General features: G+C 31.6%; 1 protein-coding gene across 1 annotated transcript; it reads left to right on the forward strand.

Moving 5' to 3' along the window:
- The first annotated feature begins 2,172 nt into the window (after positions 1-2,172).
- LOC114752780 (EEF1A lysine methyltransferase 2) lies at positions 2,173-8,208 on the forward strand. The gene is made up of 7 exons (XM_028941486.1): positions 2,173-2,527; positions 2,978-3,103; positions 3,941-4,141; positions 5,450-5,546; positions 6,860-6,963; positions 7,212-7,263; positions 7,584-8,208. Exons 1-7 carry the CDS (start codon positions 2,301-2,303, stop codon positions 7,806-7,808), a joined length of 1,032 nt encoding a protein of 343 aa, XP_028797319.1. The 5' UTR covers positions 2,173-2,300; the 3' UTR covers positions 7,809-8,208.
- The last annotated feature ends 10,969 nt before the right edge of the window (positions 8,209-19,177 follow it).

Here is a 19,177-nt window from a genome sequence, read left to right on the forward strand (position 1 = left end):
AATAGAAACTTAATTAGGGAAGACAATTTAGTAGTTAATTGTGCTATCAAAAACTTAATTAAAGGGACAAAAAAATAGTTTTAAAATTAATTTTTTCAATCTATACAAGCTGTTCACATAAAACCACTAAAGTCATAAAAATTAATATATTAGGAATAACAAGCCTTTTTAATTTTGACATAGAATTTTCCTTGCTTAATAGATAAGCATTAGCTACCAATGGGAAAGTCTTTTTCATATGAAATTGCAAATTGAGGTTATTGGATTTACACCAATAGAAACCATTAATTTTTTTGTACATTTTTCTTTCAAAATTCCAGCAGCATTGCAACCGAATGATTAGTGTAACACAATCTATACAAATATACACAAGCTCATATGCATGTATACACAATCACATATCCAAAATGATCATCACAAGCTCTACGCAAATTCATTGCTCCAACAGATAGTCGTTAATTCACCTCAACACCTCAGACAAGATGACCAAAACCACGATGGGGGGAGAAAAAGCCCAAACCACCGGTGAGCAGAAGTAGACGACCATGAAAACCAGAAGGAAAAAAATAAAGACAACCACTAGCCAGCAAAAACAGAGGACCACGACAACCAGAAGGAAAAAAATAAAAAACAACCACCGGCGACCAGCACGAAGGAGAACTCTTGATTAAACCAATTTTTAGGCTTTAATTTTAAGGCTTCCACCAGCGACAACAAATTCAACCACGGGATGAAATCAGGAAAGAAAGAAAAAAAATTACCGCCCAACCTATAACAGATCAAACCAACTGAAGGCTACCAGAGGTAGATCTGATGGTGTATCAGACTGCCAAGGCAAGATCTCCACGCACAGCTCCAAAGCACAAGCAAACAGTGGTGACCTCAGTTGCAAACAGTAGGACTAGCTTGGACTTGTGAGGAAGGAGCAGCCTCCAATAGGCCACGCACACCTCACACCCACCACGCTGAGCTCACGATGATGACAAAGCATAGCTCATGGCGACCAGGGAGGGACTTTCTGCGAGGTGACCAGCAACGGAGCAAGGTGGGAGTTCTAGGTGAAAAAGAAGGGAAGTGAGCGAGCTTAAGGGAAAAGGCGGATGGGAGAGAAAAAAAAGAATCCAATACTCTGACATTGCAGAACAGCTAATATGAATAAACTCTTCTGATATAATTGATAAGCTCCTTCTTGGAGCTTATTTCAGCCCAGCGTTCAGACAGCTCAAAAATAAATAAGCCCAATGAGCTCCAAGCTCTCCCAAACAGACCTCTTGTCTCAACCCAGCCTGACCCAAACAGACCCCATATAATATATGTTATAATTAAGTAATTTATTAATCTTTTCAAATTAGTTAATTAGTTTTATATTAACGACTAAAAATAGTAAGCAGGACACATTAAAGTGAAGCAAGTCAAAACTTGAAATAAAGAGGCGAACATACCAAACCAAAAGCTAACAACATAGAAAGTTCGCTATTTAATTTGGACTTAGTAGCATAATTGACATGAAATTTGGTAGAATGATACTTGAATCCTGTAACACTAATTTAGTTAAAAATATAAAATTAAACTGTTCAAAATTCAGGAGTACTAATTACAAATCAAGCATCTATGTTTTAAATATAATTCTCAATTTGTAATTGAGATTCCTATTTGTATATATTTGAATCAATATTTGCAAATCAATTTTCACAGTTTTTTATGAAAGACCTAACTATCATCAAATTGATATTTGGGGATACAATTGTCATTCTTCTATGAAATTTCTGAGATAAAACCTAGCCAAGGGAAACTTCATAATTCTGTGAGAAAATATCATTGAGGCATCTCGCAGTGAAGAAAATAACATTTTCAGCCCACATTATTTTAAAATTCTTTTGCTGGCCCGTAACTGTAAGACTGAAATAAAAATATGTTTCGATTAGATCCCTCAAGGAAGTTCTGGCAGCTGGCGGCTCCGCCGATTGGCCATGGCGACCGTGGAGGTTTTTTATTAAAAAAAGAAAGAAAGTAAAGGGCATTCACGTAAATGTGAATTTTATTTTATTTTTTGATACAGGATTTTTAATTTATTAAAATTTGAAATTTGTCCGAAATTAGATTAAATCTATATATAAAAAATGTTGGCCTTTCAGATTTACATCCTCCATGAGAGGAAGCAACAGAGAATTCGGCTCATTTCGTTGTAGCTCAAGATCGAAACCTGTGTCAGCGAAGAAAATATCCTGCTATTACACAGTCCACAAACAGCAGTAAAATCTCAAAACCGCCTCTCTCTCTCTGCGTCGTGACCGTCGTACATGGCCGGTTTTCGTCTCCATCTTGAGGAGTCCGACGCCTCACAGCAGGCGCGGGCAGCAGTTTCTGTGCCCTCGGCCGATCTGGTCTCCGACGATGACCGCTCTGTCGCCGCAGATTCTTGGTCCATCAAGAGTGATTACGGCAGCACCCTAGACGACGAGCAGCGCCATGCTGACGCTGCTGAAGCTCTGTCCAATGCCAACTTCCGGGCCGCCTCGGATTACAGGTCTTTTTCGGCTCCTCTTTTCGTTGTTTTTTTGTTTTTTTTTACTGCGGCGCTCTACGCTTAATTTTCTGTGAAAGGGGCCTGTAAAGAGAGAATAGGTATATATGACGCATTTTGAGTGGAATTAGTGAAATACTTCGGATGCAGTTGATTGCGTCGTCGTTGCTTCGAATTTTGAGAGAATGAAATTGAAAGTACTGAAGAAAGTGAAAGAGGATCGATCAGGCTATTGTGCATTTTGGATAATGAATGTGATCGTTTCTTATCCCTAAATTATTTTATGCTTATAAATTGTAATAATTGCTCTAGCTATGTGCATGTAAATTGTAATTATTGTGCCATTTTGTTGTTTATATTAAGGAAGGAGGGTTAAATCAGTGATACAGGTTGGACAAATTATGTATCCTTAAGTTGTTTTTTTTTTTTTTTGGGGTTGTCGTTGTTGTGCAGTTCTGACAAGGATGAACCTGATGCTGAGGCAGTTACGTCAATGCTAGGTTTTCAGAGTTATTGGGATTCTGCTTATGCAGATGAGCTTGCAAATTTTCGTGAGCATGGCCATGCTGGTGAAGTCTGGTAAACAAATTTTGACTACATTATGCGCTTCACTGTTCTGTGCGAGTTTTCATGGAGATTAATTAGAAACATCCAATGGCAAAGAATTTAGCATAATCCAAATCTTATAACATCATAAAAAAGAACTTTCAATTGATCTTATCGTTTTGAAGCAAAGCATGCTATCAACTTCTTACTGATATTCAAAATACATTTTGATACCATGATTCAACGCTTCTTTTATTAAGTCATCAGCCGACAGCCGCCCGTAATTGCTGACTAGATGCCATATGCTGATGACCCATACAAGAATGGGTAATAATTAGTATTAGTTGTTTTGACCATCTCTATGAGAGTAAAAATAATTCTTTTTCTTTTTCTTTTCTTTTTTTTCAACAAAGGCAAAGGTTTAGGAATAAAAAGCTATTTTGGCTTTCTACCGTCTGAAATTTGCTATTTAAAGCCATAATGTGTTCACTGTTTATATTTTCCGTATAGTTAATACTAGATTCTGGAGTCAGTAGTTGCTCTCTTGCCTTACCACAATATTACTCTGCAAGTCTTTGCCACACGAGCTTAACCGAGTTCATCCATATTATCCATTTAGCATAAACAAGGCCACAAACACATATACATGTTTTACTAAAAGGCTAAGCTAATGCTTCAACAAATTCAAGATAATAGAAGGTAATAAGAATATACGTGTAAAGTAACAAAGGTTAGTGTAATATTTTAAAACAGAAACTTGGGAGGAAAATAGCTGCATTTATGACTCTTTTACTTCTATTCATGAACTCCTAGATAATTTTGACCACTTAAATTGTTACAAGGAGAAGATATTAATTGGTATGTATGTAGGTTTGGAGTTGATGTGATGGAAAAAGTTGTGTCATGGACCAAAGCCTTGTGCCTTGACATTTCTCAAGGTCGCATACCTGAAAATCTTGATGATATCAAGTACGAGCCTACTGAACAGGATGATAAGTTCTTATCTAGTTGGAGTGTACTTGACATTGGAACTGGCAATGGTCTTCTTCTCCAGGAACTGGCTAAACAAGGGTATGCATTTACTATACACCTTACTTTATAATTCGGCACAGAAATAAAGTAGCACAAGTTAATTCCTTCTGCAGAAGGTGGCTCACATTTGCAAGTAGTATTGCTAAGCATCTTCTAGTTTTGTGAAAGTGGAATTTTGTATCATTTTTATAAGTGTGTTTTTCGGTATCTACCTCTTCCCAATATCTTCTTCAGTATATTTGAATGAGCAAGTGAGCACGTGCTGTCCGAGTAAAGTCAGTAATTGTAGAGCTAGGTCAATTGGAAGAAATTACATGGTTGATTCTAGTAAAGAATATGAAAAAAAGAAAAAAAAATGACTTGGAAGATTTGAAGGAGCTAATGAGGTTTTAACAAAAAGTTTTATAGTTATAGATGAGCTTAAATAATTGAAGATCAATATTTCCCTTATGATCATGGTCTATATATCCTCTGGGTTGCATCTGTCTTGTCGTATTCTTAAGTTAGTATGTGTTATGTGTTAATTTTTCTGTGTTTAATTCATGAAATTAAGAGCCACTAAGTTATGCATGTATTTGGAATGACTTCTAATATACTCTATTAAATAGGATGGAGCTTAAAGGTTATGCTTAGCGGTATAAATGAGCTATATATCTTTGAGCATATGAGGGTGAAGTTTTGTACATCTCTTATAATAGAGGTGTGTTTTTAAGTATCTCCTCTTCAAAAGCATGCTTATATTATGAGAAATGTATAAAGTTTCACTCTCACAATGCTCAAGATACTTAAAGTGAAACAAAAAATATCTTTATGTGAGGAAACAAAATCTTGAGGAAGGATACTGGAGCACAATTAAGTTTTTTTATTTTTGAGCGTAATGTGTGATTGTACCTATTGGTCCAAATTCGACTATAGTTGAGCCCCAAATGAAAATATCTCTTCTAACATTTTTTGTGAAATTTTCTTTTCACAAGGTTCAAACTTGAGACCTTGCTTTAAGAGTACGGGGTTATTTTCATTTGACTCAACCACCAGAGGTATTATAGGTTTTCTAGATACTTTTTTGTTTTGGCCAGATAGGTTTCTTAATGCTGAAACTATGACTTAGTTTATGGGAAATTTTTAATTTGGATACAGAAAGAATAGAAGCAAAGAAATATCTTGAATTGAAGAGACAAAAGGGAACTAGCAGGAGTATGGGGTGTTATGGGTTTCCTTGAGATGAAATTCTCTATTGGCATTTGTAGGTAATTCTGTATTTAGGTCATGCAGTGATGTTTGCACTTACTTATATTTTGTTTTAAGTGAATACCTTAGTAAGCATACTCTTGACATGTCTGTATTCAGGTTCTCTGATTTAACTGGTACTGATTATAGTGAAGGGGCCGTAAGCCTTGCCCAAAGCCTTGCTGATCGTGATGGGCTTTCCAACATCAAATTTTTGGTAAGCTTAAAATGCAAATATGTTATGAATTTTGTTTCATATGTGTGCACGTAAGTGTGCCTGGGTGTTTAAATGCATCCTTTTAGCTTTATGTTTTTCTTGTGTGCTTTCACTCATTGGCCATGCCACGTGCTTGGGTCATCGTTATTTCTGTTGAAGTTGGAGCCAGGCTTATCCATAGGATTTTAAGATTTGAGGGCACAGCCTAATACAGCATTTATAGATGATGTCCACCTGCAGAAATCTCAGTGGCTCATAAAGCTAGCTGTCCCCTACGCTTGAAAATAGAAATCAACTAATTACAGATAAACTATGGGAGCATTTAATACAGGGATAAATTTTATTCCTGGGAATCACTTGAAAAGGCCATGAAATACACCATAAACGTTAGGACAGGACGAAAACACCATTAGATATAATGACACATGACAAGTAGATGGTATAAAGGACTTTAGAAGGGCCAATTGGCCTCTTTTTTGGGCACATCGGTATGCGTGCAGTTCTTAGACTTGTTCTAACATCTAGTTTATTCTCTTGGAAAGGTGCCTTGCTGAGAGGTTTCTGATGATGGAACCTTGGTTCTAACATTTTAACGGTGTTGAGTTTGATAGTGGATTCAAATCCTTGAGTTGTCACTGGAAAAGTTGAATGTCCACAAGTAAATAATTCTGTTGGAAAGGGGGCCGGATAATCCAGGCCAGAGCCTTGTCAGAGGGGGGAAACTGAGGGGGTGTTAAGCTCCCTTTGAGAAGTGTTCAGGGAGCATTAGCATGGAAAATTTTTAGCTATCAAAGCAGATTCTGGATTAAAACATCCATTTTTCGACAGCACATTCAAAGCTGGTAGGCTTAGATACCAAGTGGAATTTCTGGATGAAAACACCGAGCATGGTGAATGGGGAAAGGTTGTGTATATGCGGAAATCAGCCTCACATATTGCGTCCCCTCTCTTGCTATTTACAACACTCGAGAATTGAAACTAAAGACAATGATGATAGATAATTAAGAATTCAAGACGATACTAACCTCTATGACACCTAGGTAATTAGGAACTCCCGGCAGTTTCACACTATTAAGGTTTCACAACAACGTGACCAAAAAAAAAAAAAAAACACTCAGCCATGAAATGAAAAAACTGCGCTCATGTGACCAAGTGAGGTAGATGATTTATTTGCAACATCATCGAATTTTCGTTACTACACAAAAAGGATGGAATTAAGTTGAAAAGTTTGAAATCCTGATCTCATGCCGTTAGCATGTCTAATGGGTATGGATTGCATTGCATTTATAATTCATTGCTTTTAATTGATTCAGGTTGATGATGTTCTCGAGACAAAGTTGGAACGACAGTTTCGACTGGTCATGGATAAGGGGACTCTAGATGCTATTGGATTGCATCCTGATGGTCCTGTCAAGAGGTAATAGAAAATATTACATTCCCATTGGTTCTATTGTGACAATGTTATTTTTCCTACTAAGATTATGTTTCTATTCCTTTCTCAGTCTACATCAAATTATGTTAAAAGAATAAAATTAATACATTAGGTCCTATAAATAATAAGAGTTTAGAGGGTTAACAACTATGAATTATTCTTCTGTCTATTCTCCATTAATTATCTCCGAGCTTTAATGCTGAGGAACTGTGTCCTGGCTTTCTGATTTTCAGAATGATGTACTGGGACTCCCTGTTTAAGTTGGTTGCTCCTGGTGGAATACTAGTAAGTACTTTAAGTTCAATGTTGATGCTGAATTTGGGGACTTATTATTTTCTTTTTCCTGAAAAGGCAAAATGATATATTGAAATGAACAAAGTTTACAAAGTGCTAAAACATTTGGGGATTCTTTTATTTCCAAATTTCCAGTATTTCTTAACTGAAATAACTGCAAATTGTAAAGATTATCTACTGTTTAGATGAGTTGATTGAAGCTATATTCTGTATTCAACTTGTGCCTATGAAGTTGCTATATATCTCCAACGGACGAATTTTCATAATAGACATCTCTCTTAACGCTTTCCTTTTGTTTCTTGACATGGAAGGTAATCACATCGTGTAACAGTACAAAGGATGAACTGGTGCAAGAAGTCGAAAGTTTCAACCAGAGAAAAATTGCTACTGCACAGGAGCATGAATCGGCTGAGGACGGGCAACCAGGCAAAGATCTTCCATTTCAATATGTAAGCCATATCCGCACATACCCAACCTTCATGTTTGGAGGTGCGGTTGGCTCCCGTGTTGCCACGGTGGCGTTCCTTCGGAACTGAAGTGACTATCATTCATCATTCTGGATTTGGCCCCCTTCTAAAACCAGGTTTGAAAATTGTTAGTGTTAGTATGCGTGTGTAGTTGGTTGTTTTGTATTAAACCGTAGATATTTGGTTATTATTCATGTAAAACTAGTTCTGGGGTGGATAACTCATATGGGAATCAAGCTGGGTTCAAATAGTCGCCCTTTTCGACTTTTTGGTCTTCCTAATGTGTCTACCTTCTACTTACCCTTTTTCAGAAATTTCTAAATGGTCAAGGGATCGTGTACTTTTTTTTTTTTTTGTCATTTGGTAGACGCTCAAATGGAGGGAGATGGTAAAATTTTGATGTTGTTTGTTTCGTCATTGGCGAACTAGACTTTTAACATGTTTCGTAGTACAACATGTTTTGTTTGGAGCAATGATCCCCCCCCTCCCAAAAAAAATGGTACTCCTCCGCTCCTTAATATAGGACCCAATTCTTGAGTTGGTTTTGGTCCTAAATATAAGACTCATTCTTCATATTATCAATTTTCTCTAAATTACCCCTATAGATACTCCTTCAACCATAATTAAGTATAAGAGAGAGATGAGGTATTAAGAAAGATGACTATGGTATTTTAGGAAAAATGTGTCACTTTTATTATAATTAACTAACTTACCTAACTTCCTTAATCTAATCAAATTAGTTAAATGGGTTTTATATTAAGGACCGGAGGAGTATCTCAAGCTAACTATGAAACTAATGTAAAGTACCTAATTGAAGCTTATTTAGGGCTTGTTTGGGTCTCATATTTGCCAAACACCCAAGAAAAAACAAAAGCTATGGTTTTGGGTCAAAATCATAGTTTGGGGTTCAAAACTATAATTTTAGAAAAAGTAAATCTATTCTGTTTCTGACTCAAATTGGAGGGTATGATTGTGTCTATTAGAGTAAATCTCAATGATAATATGACTCTAACACCCTTTAATTTTTTTATAAACATATTTAATTTTATATTTTATAAATTATACACATTAATTAATTATTAATTATATTATCTTATATATTATTATGTTGGTAAAAAATATATTATTAACAATTTTATTTTTCAAATTAAAACATATTATAAAATTTTTCTTTTATGTAATTATCATACTACCTCCGGTTCTAATTATAAGATCCAGTTGACTAATTTGAAAAGATTAAAGAACTTTGTTAAGTTAGTTATTTATAATGAATAGATGTTTTTCCTAAAATATCCTTGCTAATCAAATTTGTTATCTAGAACTATTATTATTAGAAAGATTATCTTAGAAAAAATAGATAAATATGGGAGATAAAATAGATTAGATTCTTATATTTAGGATCAAAATAAAAGTCAAACAAGGTCTTATATTAAGGACCAGAGGTAGTATTAACTTATACTATTTTTAGTAATTTATACATATAAAAGTGTTTTTGATAACAACTATCTAAATATTTTTATTTTATTAGAATTATTTTTTTACAAAATATATTGTTCACAAAATTTATTTTTTTAAAAATCTATTTTCTAGAAGCTATTCTTTAAATTACGGTTTGGTTTTATCCAAATACTTCCTTAAAAAAAAGAAGTGAAGGAACTACTTTCGGGATTTTTTTTTTTGGAAAATTCAATTAATTATATGGTGCTCGCTTAATTAACGAATCATATTTCGAGAATGGTGTCATTCTAGAAGTAAACGATGGGGCCTATTCCGTAGCCAGGCTTGTCGAATTTCTTGATCTTGGATTATTTTTTGGGTAAATGAATGTTTTTTGATATTAGATTATTATTATTTTTCAATACTCGATGAATTATCTTCATTTTATATTTTATTTTTGAATATAAAATTTGAAATTAGAAATTAAATTGGGATAATTGAAATAAGATTCGCAAAGAAGTTTCTCTGAAAAATGTGCTGGATGAGGATGGAGGATGTTTCCTGTATTGTCATTTAGCGTCAGATTTTTAGTAGTGTTTGCTCAGCCCCAGCTGGGCCTTGAGCTGTTCATCCTCAGAATGAACTGGATTGCGGAGACTGAGTCACACGCCGCCACGGCGAAAACGAACTTCTTGGATAATTTGGAGCCTAACATTTAGGCCCGTCTGATTCGCTAGAATCAAATTTTTCTCATGTAGAAATAACCACAAAAAATAACTTCAAAAATATGTTTATCATTACCAGTAAGAGTTAGTCCAGTTAGTAAGAAATTGACTTATAAGCTATAAGATCATGAGTTTGAATCCCACTGTGAATGTGAGGATTGATTCAGTACCACTAATTTCTGTGCTAACTAATTGATTTATACCATTCTGTTACTTATTATAGGTCACTGTACCTCAAAAGTTTGTTTCAAAATATAAGTCACTTGTAATATAATTAATAATTTTTTTTCAATTTTACTCCTATTAATTTAATAAAAATTAATTAATTTAAGTTTAAAGTAATGGCTTCTTGAAACACGTCCCTCTCCCTCTCCCTCTCCATCTCCCTTTTTCAACTTTTCATTTCCTATGTAGTCCATCTCCTCCCTCTATCTCTCTCTCTCTCTCTCAACTTTTAATAAGAATAAATGTGAAAAAAAATGGTTAATTAATGTATTTCTTGGTTTGGGGTTTGATATACAAGTGATTTACAATAAGAAATAAAGTGGTATTGATTATTCGTTTTAATAAATCTTCTAAATTTTAATATACGAGATTATAAGAGCTACTTAATTAACATTGATAGATTGAAAAAACTAAATAAATTTTTTAATTCTAATAAATATGATCTATGTAATGTTATATTATATGTTAATTTATAAGTTAGATAAATTAGTTTAAAAAATAATAAATAAGAGAGATAAAATAAATTAAAATCTTATATTTAGGATCAAAATTTATTAATACTCTAACTAGTTCCTACATTTAGGATTGAAAGAATACTAATTTAGTTCATGTCATTTAATAAATTATCCATATATTTATAACAAAATTTCGTTTGATTTAAATTTAGGCTTCATGCAAGGTCAAGTTGAATAGAAAACTAACTTTGGCCTCATATACCTCATCATATAAAAATCATTTAACTATAAATTTATAATTAAAGAATGCACTCGCGTGCACTCCAAGTTGTGAGTAAAATAAGATAGGAAGAGTTGAATGAACAATTGCATTCTCCATGAATATGGTGACAACAATATCTTATAAAAATACCCAAAAACACGCTTCAAAATCTGTCAAATATTGTTTTTATTTAAAAAAAGAATGCAAGCTATTTTTTATTTATAATTAAAAAGACCAAAATATAAGCAAGTGATAAGTCCTTACAAACGACATTACCTTTCTCCTCTGTTTTTTCAGATGTTGGAGATATAATGATAACTTCCTGTTTTCTTGTATTTGCCATTTTGGCTCTCTTCACAAAATAAAATGGGTTAAATTACACAAAATTCGTTTGAATTTTAGATTACATACAAATAACTCATTTAAATGTTAAAATTTAAAAATAAGCCTCCATAAACTTTTAAATTTGTACTGATAACTCCCAACTATCAATTATATACTTTCTTAAATTTTTTTTCTTTGGTGATAACTTAAATTTTATTTTATTTATGTGCATATAACTCCTCAAATTTTAATTGATATATAGATTATCCCCCAAACTTTAAGCAGTATGCTGGTAAAAAGAAAAAAACTTTAAGCAGTATTGGTCTATCAGATTCGTAATATATAAAATTAATTATATATAAAAAAAACTTCAAGCAATATTGGTCTATCGGATTCGTAATATATAAAATTAATTATATGAGAGTTTGTCTAAGAGGATGTTTGGGTAAAAACTAAACCATAATTTTAAAAGTGATTTTATGGTACACAAAGTCAATATCTAAGAAGAGTTTTGTTTCGACTTATGTAAAAACACTTTTTTAAAAATGCTTTTTTTAGAATCCAACACCCCCTGGATATAATAATTTAGGGGATTTGTCTTATTATGAAGGTTATCTGTACATAGTTCAAAAGGTTTATATACGGAGATAATGAATAACTTAGCCAATAAAATGATACTTTGTTCTTTGTTCAATTCATATTATTATTTCATTGGAAATGTTAAGACACAGTAGGTTTCATGCCTCCAAATTAAAATTGTTTATTTAGGGTTCTTAGGTCTTAATAAGATAGAAAAGCATGAATTGTGTGGAAAAGTTGACATTCACAATTAATTAGTTTATTATTATTTCAACAAAAAGCCAAAATTCTCATTAAAAAAACTGTGAGAAATTTTGGGAGTATTTTGATTGGATTATGTGCAAATATACGGTGAATCCGGGATTCCGAGATCGCGATTAGGTAAAGGAATCAATTAAACAACATTATCAAATAGCAATTAATTTATTCTGGAAGGCCAAAATAATAAAAATTAAAAAATTAAAAGGAATGGCCGTCCGCTCATAATTCTACCAATGGTCTCCTCAATTAAACCGAGGGGGGAAAAAAAGAAAAGAAAAAAAATTGTGATGATGTCCGTTGAGAAATAAGAAAGAACAAGACAAAATACGAAAATTGAGATTTTTTTTAAAAAAAAAACGAATTTGACTATTTGAGTTTGATTTCTCTATCGTCAATTAGGAAAAGAGCATTACGTATTTACGTCCTTTCTTATTTTGAAAACAAATTATAAAATTTTTTTTACTAGATTTGGGCAATAAAATATTTGTTTGAGAATAATAGCAGAGATGTATTGTTAGTTTGTGATATTTCAAGCAACATAGGATCGGATTTATCTAGAGAAGTGAATTTTTAAAAATGCTAATGTTCATTGTTAAAAAATTAAAAACCAACAAAATGTTTATTATTTTTTATTTTTTGGTTGAGCCCAGGATATCTACTATGGCTAGCAATAACTAATCCCTTCCCACAGTAGATTTTTTAAGAGGGTTTTAGTACTGGTCACGGGATCCTCTCCATACATACCATCGGGTATCAAACCCCTCACTAGATAGTTAAGACAAGTCTCATGGTTTATTATTTTTTTAACTTGTATGTAAGATTTATTATGTTTTTGTCATTTTTACTAGATGGTATTTGGCAATTTTTACTTCTTCGTGGGAATACAAGTCTTCTTCTTTTCCCCGATAGTCTCATTTTCGTTCCTTTTTAATATATTATTGCACTATCTTGCATAATTAAACTATGATAATTAACTAGATGCAAGATACACGAGATATGTGAAACTTTGATGTTACTACCTCCGGTCCTTAATACTCCTCCGGTCCTTATTATAAGACCCAATTTGACTTTTTATTTGGTCCTAATTATAAGACCCAATCCATTTTGTCTCTTATATTTATGCATTTTTTTCCAAGATAATCCCTCTAATAATGATAGTTTTAGCCAATATACTTAATTAGCAAGGATATTTTAGGAATGACAACACTTATTTATTATAAATAACCAACTTAACTTACTTCCTTAATCTCCTCAAATAAGTCAATTGGGTCTTATAATTAGGACCGGAGGAGTATAAGACCTTGTTTGACTTTTATTTTGGTCCTAAATATAAAACCCCAATCTACTTTGTCTATCATATTTACTCAATTTTTTCTGAGATAATCCTTTTAATAATTATAGCTCTAGTTAATACACTTGATTAGCAAGAATATTTTAGGAAAGACAATACTTATTTAGGACAAATAACTAACTCAACTTATTTTCTTAATCTCTTCAAATTAGTCAACTAGCTCTTATAATTAGGACCGGAGGTAATATTATTCTTAATGTAATCAGAATTTTTATGTTAAAATTAAGCAGTGGATTCGGAATCGTAAATGGTGTGGTTCATGAAGCAACAGGCAAGTGCGGCATCCATATCAATACGACATAAGGCAATATATATACATATATATAACAAATCAACATTTTGAATCTTTTATAATTATAAAAAATAATGCCCATGCATAAAAAAGAATCTTACATTTAAAAATAAAATTAGGTGGCATATTTTTAAGATGAAGCGTGAAAGATGAGTTGTATTCTAAATGATGAATAAATAATGTAAATAATATAATTTGATGTAAATTATGTATTTTATATTTATATTAATCTGTATATATCGAATATGCAATGTATATGATTTGAAGGGTTAGATCTAATGATAGTAATTAAAATCAGTGAGAAGAGATCCAATATATCCTATATGTGGGGTTCAACATTTAGGTTTCCTTGTTATAAGCACATACGTATTTTTTTATATTGGAGATAGTCCCTTTTAAGATATCATCAGGTATTAAATATAAAGCACCTCGTTTAAGAGAATTAAAACTTTAATTAGTTTGTCTTGTTATAACGGATTAGTTTTTTTTGTTAGACTCAACTATGTTAATGTAAACTTAAGTACGGCGAGCAAAACATCTCTACACTTTGAGAGAAATTTGTAATCACACAAACTAAGCTTCTTAACATCAAAAGATGATAAAATTCAAATTTTAAAATTCAATATTCTCGAATGTAGCTTTTTCCCCAAAAAAAGAAAAAAAAAACAGAAACAAGAAGAGGAAGAAGACACACATATGAAGAATCAAAAAAATGATATTAATATATATATTGAGCTACATATAATAAGTACATGATTAATGGAAGGATAAAAATGAATGGAAATGAACAACAAGGGAAAGAAGGCAAAGGAGGAGTGTGCCAGAGAGACAAGTTGATCCAACAGTCCCACAAACCAAACCCATAATCTGAATCAAATCAGAAATTAAGGTTTTATTTCTACGATGAATGTTCATAATGACATCATCATGTTGTTCTTCATTCTGATGATGATAATAATTCCAACCAACCTCGCATCTGCAACAACTCTCTAATCTCTCCTTCACCTTCACCATCTCCATCCTCTCCTTCAAAACATCCAGATTTTTATCCACAATATTATTATCCTTCCTCGTTGATCTCCCTGCGTTATATCAACCAATTCAATATCGTCATTCAAATGACTTTACAATATATTAATCATATTCTTCCATACCGAGATTTTAATTCAGGGAGAATCACTAATTGGTCACATTAAAGGATTGCAATTATAAGTTTCAGTATAAAAAATGATAACTGCGGGTTCATATTGCTTATTTGTAATTAGGATTTTTGTTGGTGATTACATTCTTTGCTTTATTATTTTTTCCACTATGAATAAGTATCTTTCTATTGGAAGTATTGTCAGTTACTAAATATAGATATATTTTTCAAGGGGCCCAAGCCTGTCAGTTACATTCCTTGCTTTAATTTAACTAGAAAAGGTTTTTAAAAAAAAGCATGATGAGTGTTATTGTTCCGGGATTCTCTCTAGGCGCAGAAGGATTGAAGTAGAGAGGAAAGAGATAGAATTTTTTGTACCTAGCTCTCATTAGAGACCTATTCATCTCTTTCTTCGTCTGCCTGGAGTGAAACTAATAATATACTCCTTCAATCCTTAATATAAGACCCATTTAACTAATTTGATTAGATTAAAAAAGTTAGATAAGTTAGTTAATTATAAGAAAAGTGACACATTTTTCCTAAAACACTATAATCATCTTTCTTAATACCTTCTCTCCTTCTTCTACTTGATTATGGTTGAGGGAGTATCCATAGGAGTAATTTAGATAAAATTGATAAATATAAAAAATGAATCTTATATTTAGGACCAAAACCAACTCAAGAATTATGTCCTATATTAAGGACCGGAAGAGTATAACATGTTGAACTGCTGTGTCTTAAATGATTTATCTCATCAAGTCGAACATAGATGTGAATATATGCAGAGAAAAGAAAGTGCAAGAAAAACTGCAGAATATGCAGAATCAAAATTAAAGTCAGAAAATCTGCAGAAGACGATAAAGAATATCTGTGTGTTTGTGTAGAGAGAGAGGGAGAGGGAGAGAGATGAACAGACCTTCGTCTTGGAAGGTATGAACTTTGGTTAGTCTGAGGGTTTTGGGAGATTTGTTAGGAAGGAATAATGGAGAACGTCTTCCATTTGCAGAGAACAATGAAGGAAGAGAATAAGATGCCATGTAGCTCTAGCTGGATATAGCACTGTGTTTTCTGTTACCTGTTTGTGTCCTTATACAATGTCTATAGATGCGCACACACACATATATATACATGTAGACATATATTAATGGCAAAAAAAAAGAAAAGAAAAGAAAAGAAAAAGACATATATACACACTGTGTGTGTGTGGGACAAGGCTGTCTTCCACTAACTGTTGAAACATTCAAGAGTCAAAAATGGGTTCTTTTAATATATGTGTGGTTTTTTTAATTATTATTCGGTGGTATGCATGGTAACAAAAAGTGAATAATTTTTAATTTGGATTCCAAGCTCTTAGTTATTATAAAAATTACACCAAGTTTAATTTAAGTTGAAAAATAAACAAAATGCCTTCGATTCTATTGTTCTTTTTTAAAAATATAATCTAAAGAATAATGTATATGACTATACATTTAATAAACTAAAAATACTATCATTAATTCGAAAAAAAAAAGCCATGCATAATAATTACTTCTACTTACTACATTAATTGTTGAACATATATAAAATAATATTTTCTTAACCAAAAAAAATATTTTACTTATCTTATTAGTTTTCTTTAATTAAACATCAATAACAAAAACTGTAAATCAATTATGTTATTAATAATTTATTATTTAATTATCTAAGCTAATAATTCTAATAACTAAAAATAAATTATTATTTTATTATATTTTTCAAAATAATATTTCAAGTCAATCCCAAATTTTATCCCGAAAAGTTTTTCACTTAGACAGAGACGCCGGAAATAGTTAGAATAAGGGTCATATACGCCGCCCCTAATTGTCGGATGAAACTATGATTTTAATTTTTTTTATTGGAGATATCTTTTATGCCATTCCCTTACGAAGAAAATTAAAAAAAAAAAAACGGGTAATGACAGTAAAAGATAGTAGTAATCCTTCAAATTATTTTTTAATATTTATATACACGTTTTAAAATAAAATAAAAACATTTTATTCCTGTGAATGGTCAAATTATTCAGAGTAGTTTATATTAATTTATCGAGAAAGTGAAAGATGAAGGTCGCAAGCAATTATATTTATATATGCACATTGGAAATAATTCAGAAAATGCCAATTGCTAAAACCTATTATTTATCATCAGGGTCGGTGAAAACTAACGAGAGTCTGACCATTTCTCTTTTTTCTTCCCCCTTCTTCTTTCATGCTATTAAATAAAGAAAACCACTTTTAATATAATATTACCTCTGACCCTTAATATAAGAGTTAGTTTGACTTTTAATTTGATTCTAAATATAAAATCCTAATCTACTTTGCCTCTTATATTTATTTATTTTTTCTCAAGGTACTCGTTGTAGTAGTTACACATGTTAAAATACCCTTGTTAATACATATAATTAACAAGGATATTTTAAAAAAGATAACACATATTTATTATAAATAACAAACTTAACTAATTTTCTTGATATACTCAAATTAGTGAATTAATTCTTATATTAAGAATTGGAGGTAATATTTAAAATTTGATATTATCAGATTAAATTTAAGTATTTTCAAGTCTCATTGAACATATTTGATTGATGTGATTTTTTATCCCTCATACACCTTAAACCACTATAGCGTGTCTTTAAATTAGCAGTAGGGAGAATGGATTTTGGATAAAATTCATTTATAAGATAACTTTTCTTGAACTATGACATATAAAATTGATTCATAAGTTATAACAATTAATTTTTATGGGTTTTTTTTAATAGCTTAAAGCTAAACCAAAGTTTTAACTCAAACAATAATTTTTTTTCCTGGTGAGAGGGATATTTCGATCATTTAACAAAACAAAGGTTTGGCCATTGATTATATATTCAATTCAAATATGCGTTTATTATGAACCCAAAACCAAACTATATAAATAAGTCAAAATCAATTATAACCCTAAAATTAACGCCCATATAAATGCCAAAATCAAATAAGAAACTAAAAGCATGATGATCATAGTAAGTTATTATTACGTTTTCAATCTCATAATCGATCTTGACATCTAAATATAATATAATATCTTAATATATTTTATTTTTCAAATTGATAATTTTTTATAATAATTGCACACAGTAAGTAATGGGATTTCCATTAAGAAATAATTACATTATATGTAACTAGAAAAGGGTATTCTTTAGAAGCAAATTAAACACACATTTGTTACAAGTGGTTAATTAAATTAATTTTTTTAATATTTGTAAATTAATTATTCAGTTTTTATATTAAGGACTGAAAGTAGTATTATTTGAAAATAGGTTCTTTCACCTCAACTTTGTAATTTAATTTTTATCTTGCAGATAGATTATGGGGTGGCGCTGATAATTAGTTGTTAATTAGGTTGATTAACCAATCTGGCCGCGCAATTATCTCAATTAGTTTTAAAATAAGCAATAGTTAACGTTAGCCTCGTACGACCCACTAAATTATTTAACGTTTTAAAGCTGTCAAACATAATTTGGCTAATTCAATATTTTCTTTTTCAACTACAGAAAGTGTCAAAGACTAATTAATAATAATAAACTTATTAAGCCGGTCCTTTCAACTAATCCATCCACAAAGAGATCATTCCAACATCTGCTTCATTATGATTTATTTTTTTTAATGAAAGTAATTGCTTCTCACACGTTGACTATACATAAGTGACACTCTATAATAATAAACAAAATAAATATTGTTGTAAATAAAGAAGAAGAACAGAGAAGAAAAGAATATTAATAAGAGAGAGTATTTCTCTTTCTATTCAAGGGGTGTTGAATACATTGTATATGGCCTCTATTTATAGGTACGGCTTTACATTTTTGATATAATCTATAGATATAATAATAATAGATAATTGCAGATAATGGGGATAATAGAAGATATTGAAGATACTGGGAGATAAGGGAGATAATGATAGATACATGGACATCCATAAAGATATTATATTCATAACACTCCCCCTTGGATGTCTATAACTAAATATGTGCCTTATTAAAAAACTTCTACTAAGAAAACCCTGTGGGACAAAACCTAGTAGAAGAAAAAGAGTACAACATTTATTGATATATATTTCATAGTATGCCTCGTTAAAAACCTTGCTAGGAAAACCCAATGGGAAAAACCATAGACAAGGAAAAAAAGAGTACAACATATTTACTCCCCCTCTTGACAATGTCAGTTGATATCTCTGAGTCTGCGAAGCCCAATGTCATGAACAAGTCTCTCGAACGTGGTGGCTGGAAGTGATTTGGTGAATAAGTCTGCTAAATTTTCGCTGGAACAAATTTGTTAGATATTGACTTCACCATCCTTTTGAAGGTCACGAGTGAAGAAGAATTTTGGGGAGATATGCTTT

The sequence above is a fragment of the Neltuma alba genome, unplaced genomic scaffold, assembly GCF_004799145.2.
Source record: "Neltuma alba isolate B1F8T4 unplaced genomic scaffold, ASM479914v2 tig00007538_pilon, whole genome shotgun sequence".
In the NCBI taxonomy this organism is placed as follows: Eukaryota; Viridiplantae; Streptophyta; class Magnoliopsida; order Fabales; family Fabaceae; genus Neltuma; species Neltuma alba.

Bases quoted from the DNA above. Each gene is read 5' to 3' on its own strand.
- LOC114752780 (XM_028941486.1), top strand. From the start codon at position 2,301: ATGGCCGGTTTTCGTCTCCATCTTGAGGAGTCCGACGCCTCACAGCAG. The intron at 3,104-3,940 runs GTAAACAAATTT...GTATGTATGTAG, and splicing joins GGCCATGCTGGTGAAGTCTG to GTTTGGAGTTGATGTGATGG. The intron at 7,264-7,583 runs GTAAGTACTTTA...TTGACATGGAAG, and splicing joins TTGCTCCTGGTGGAATACTA to GTAATCACATCGTGTAACAG.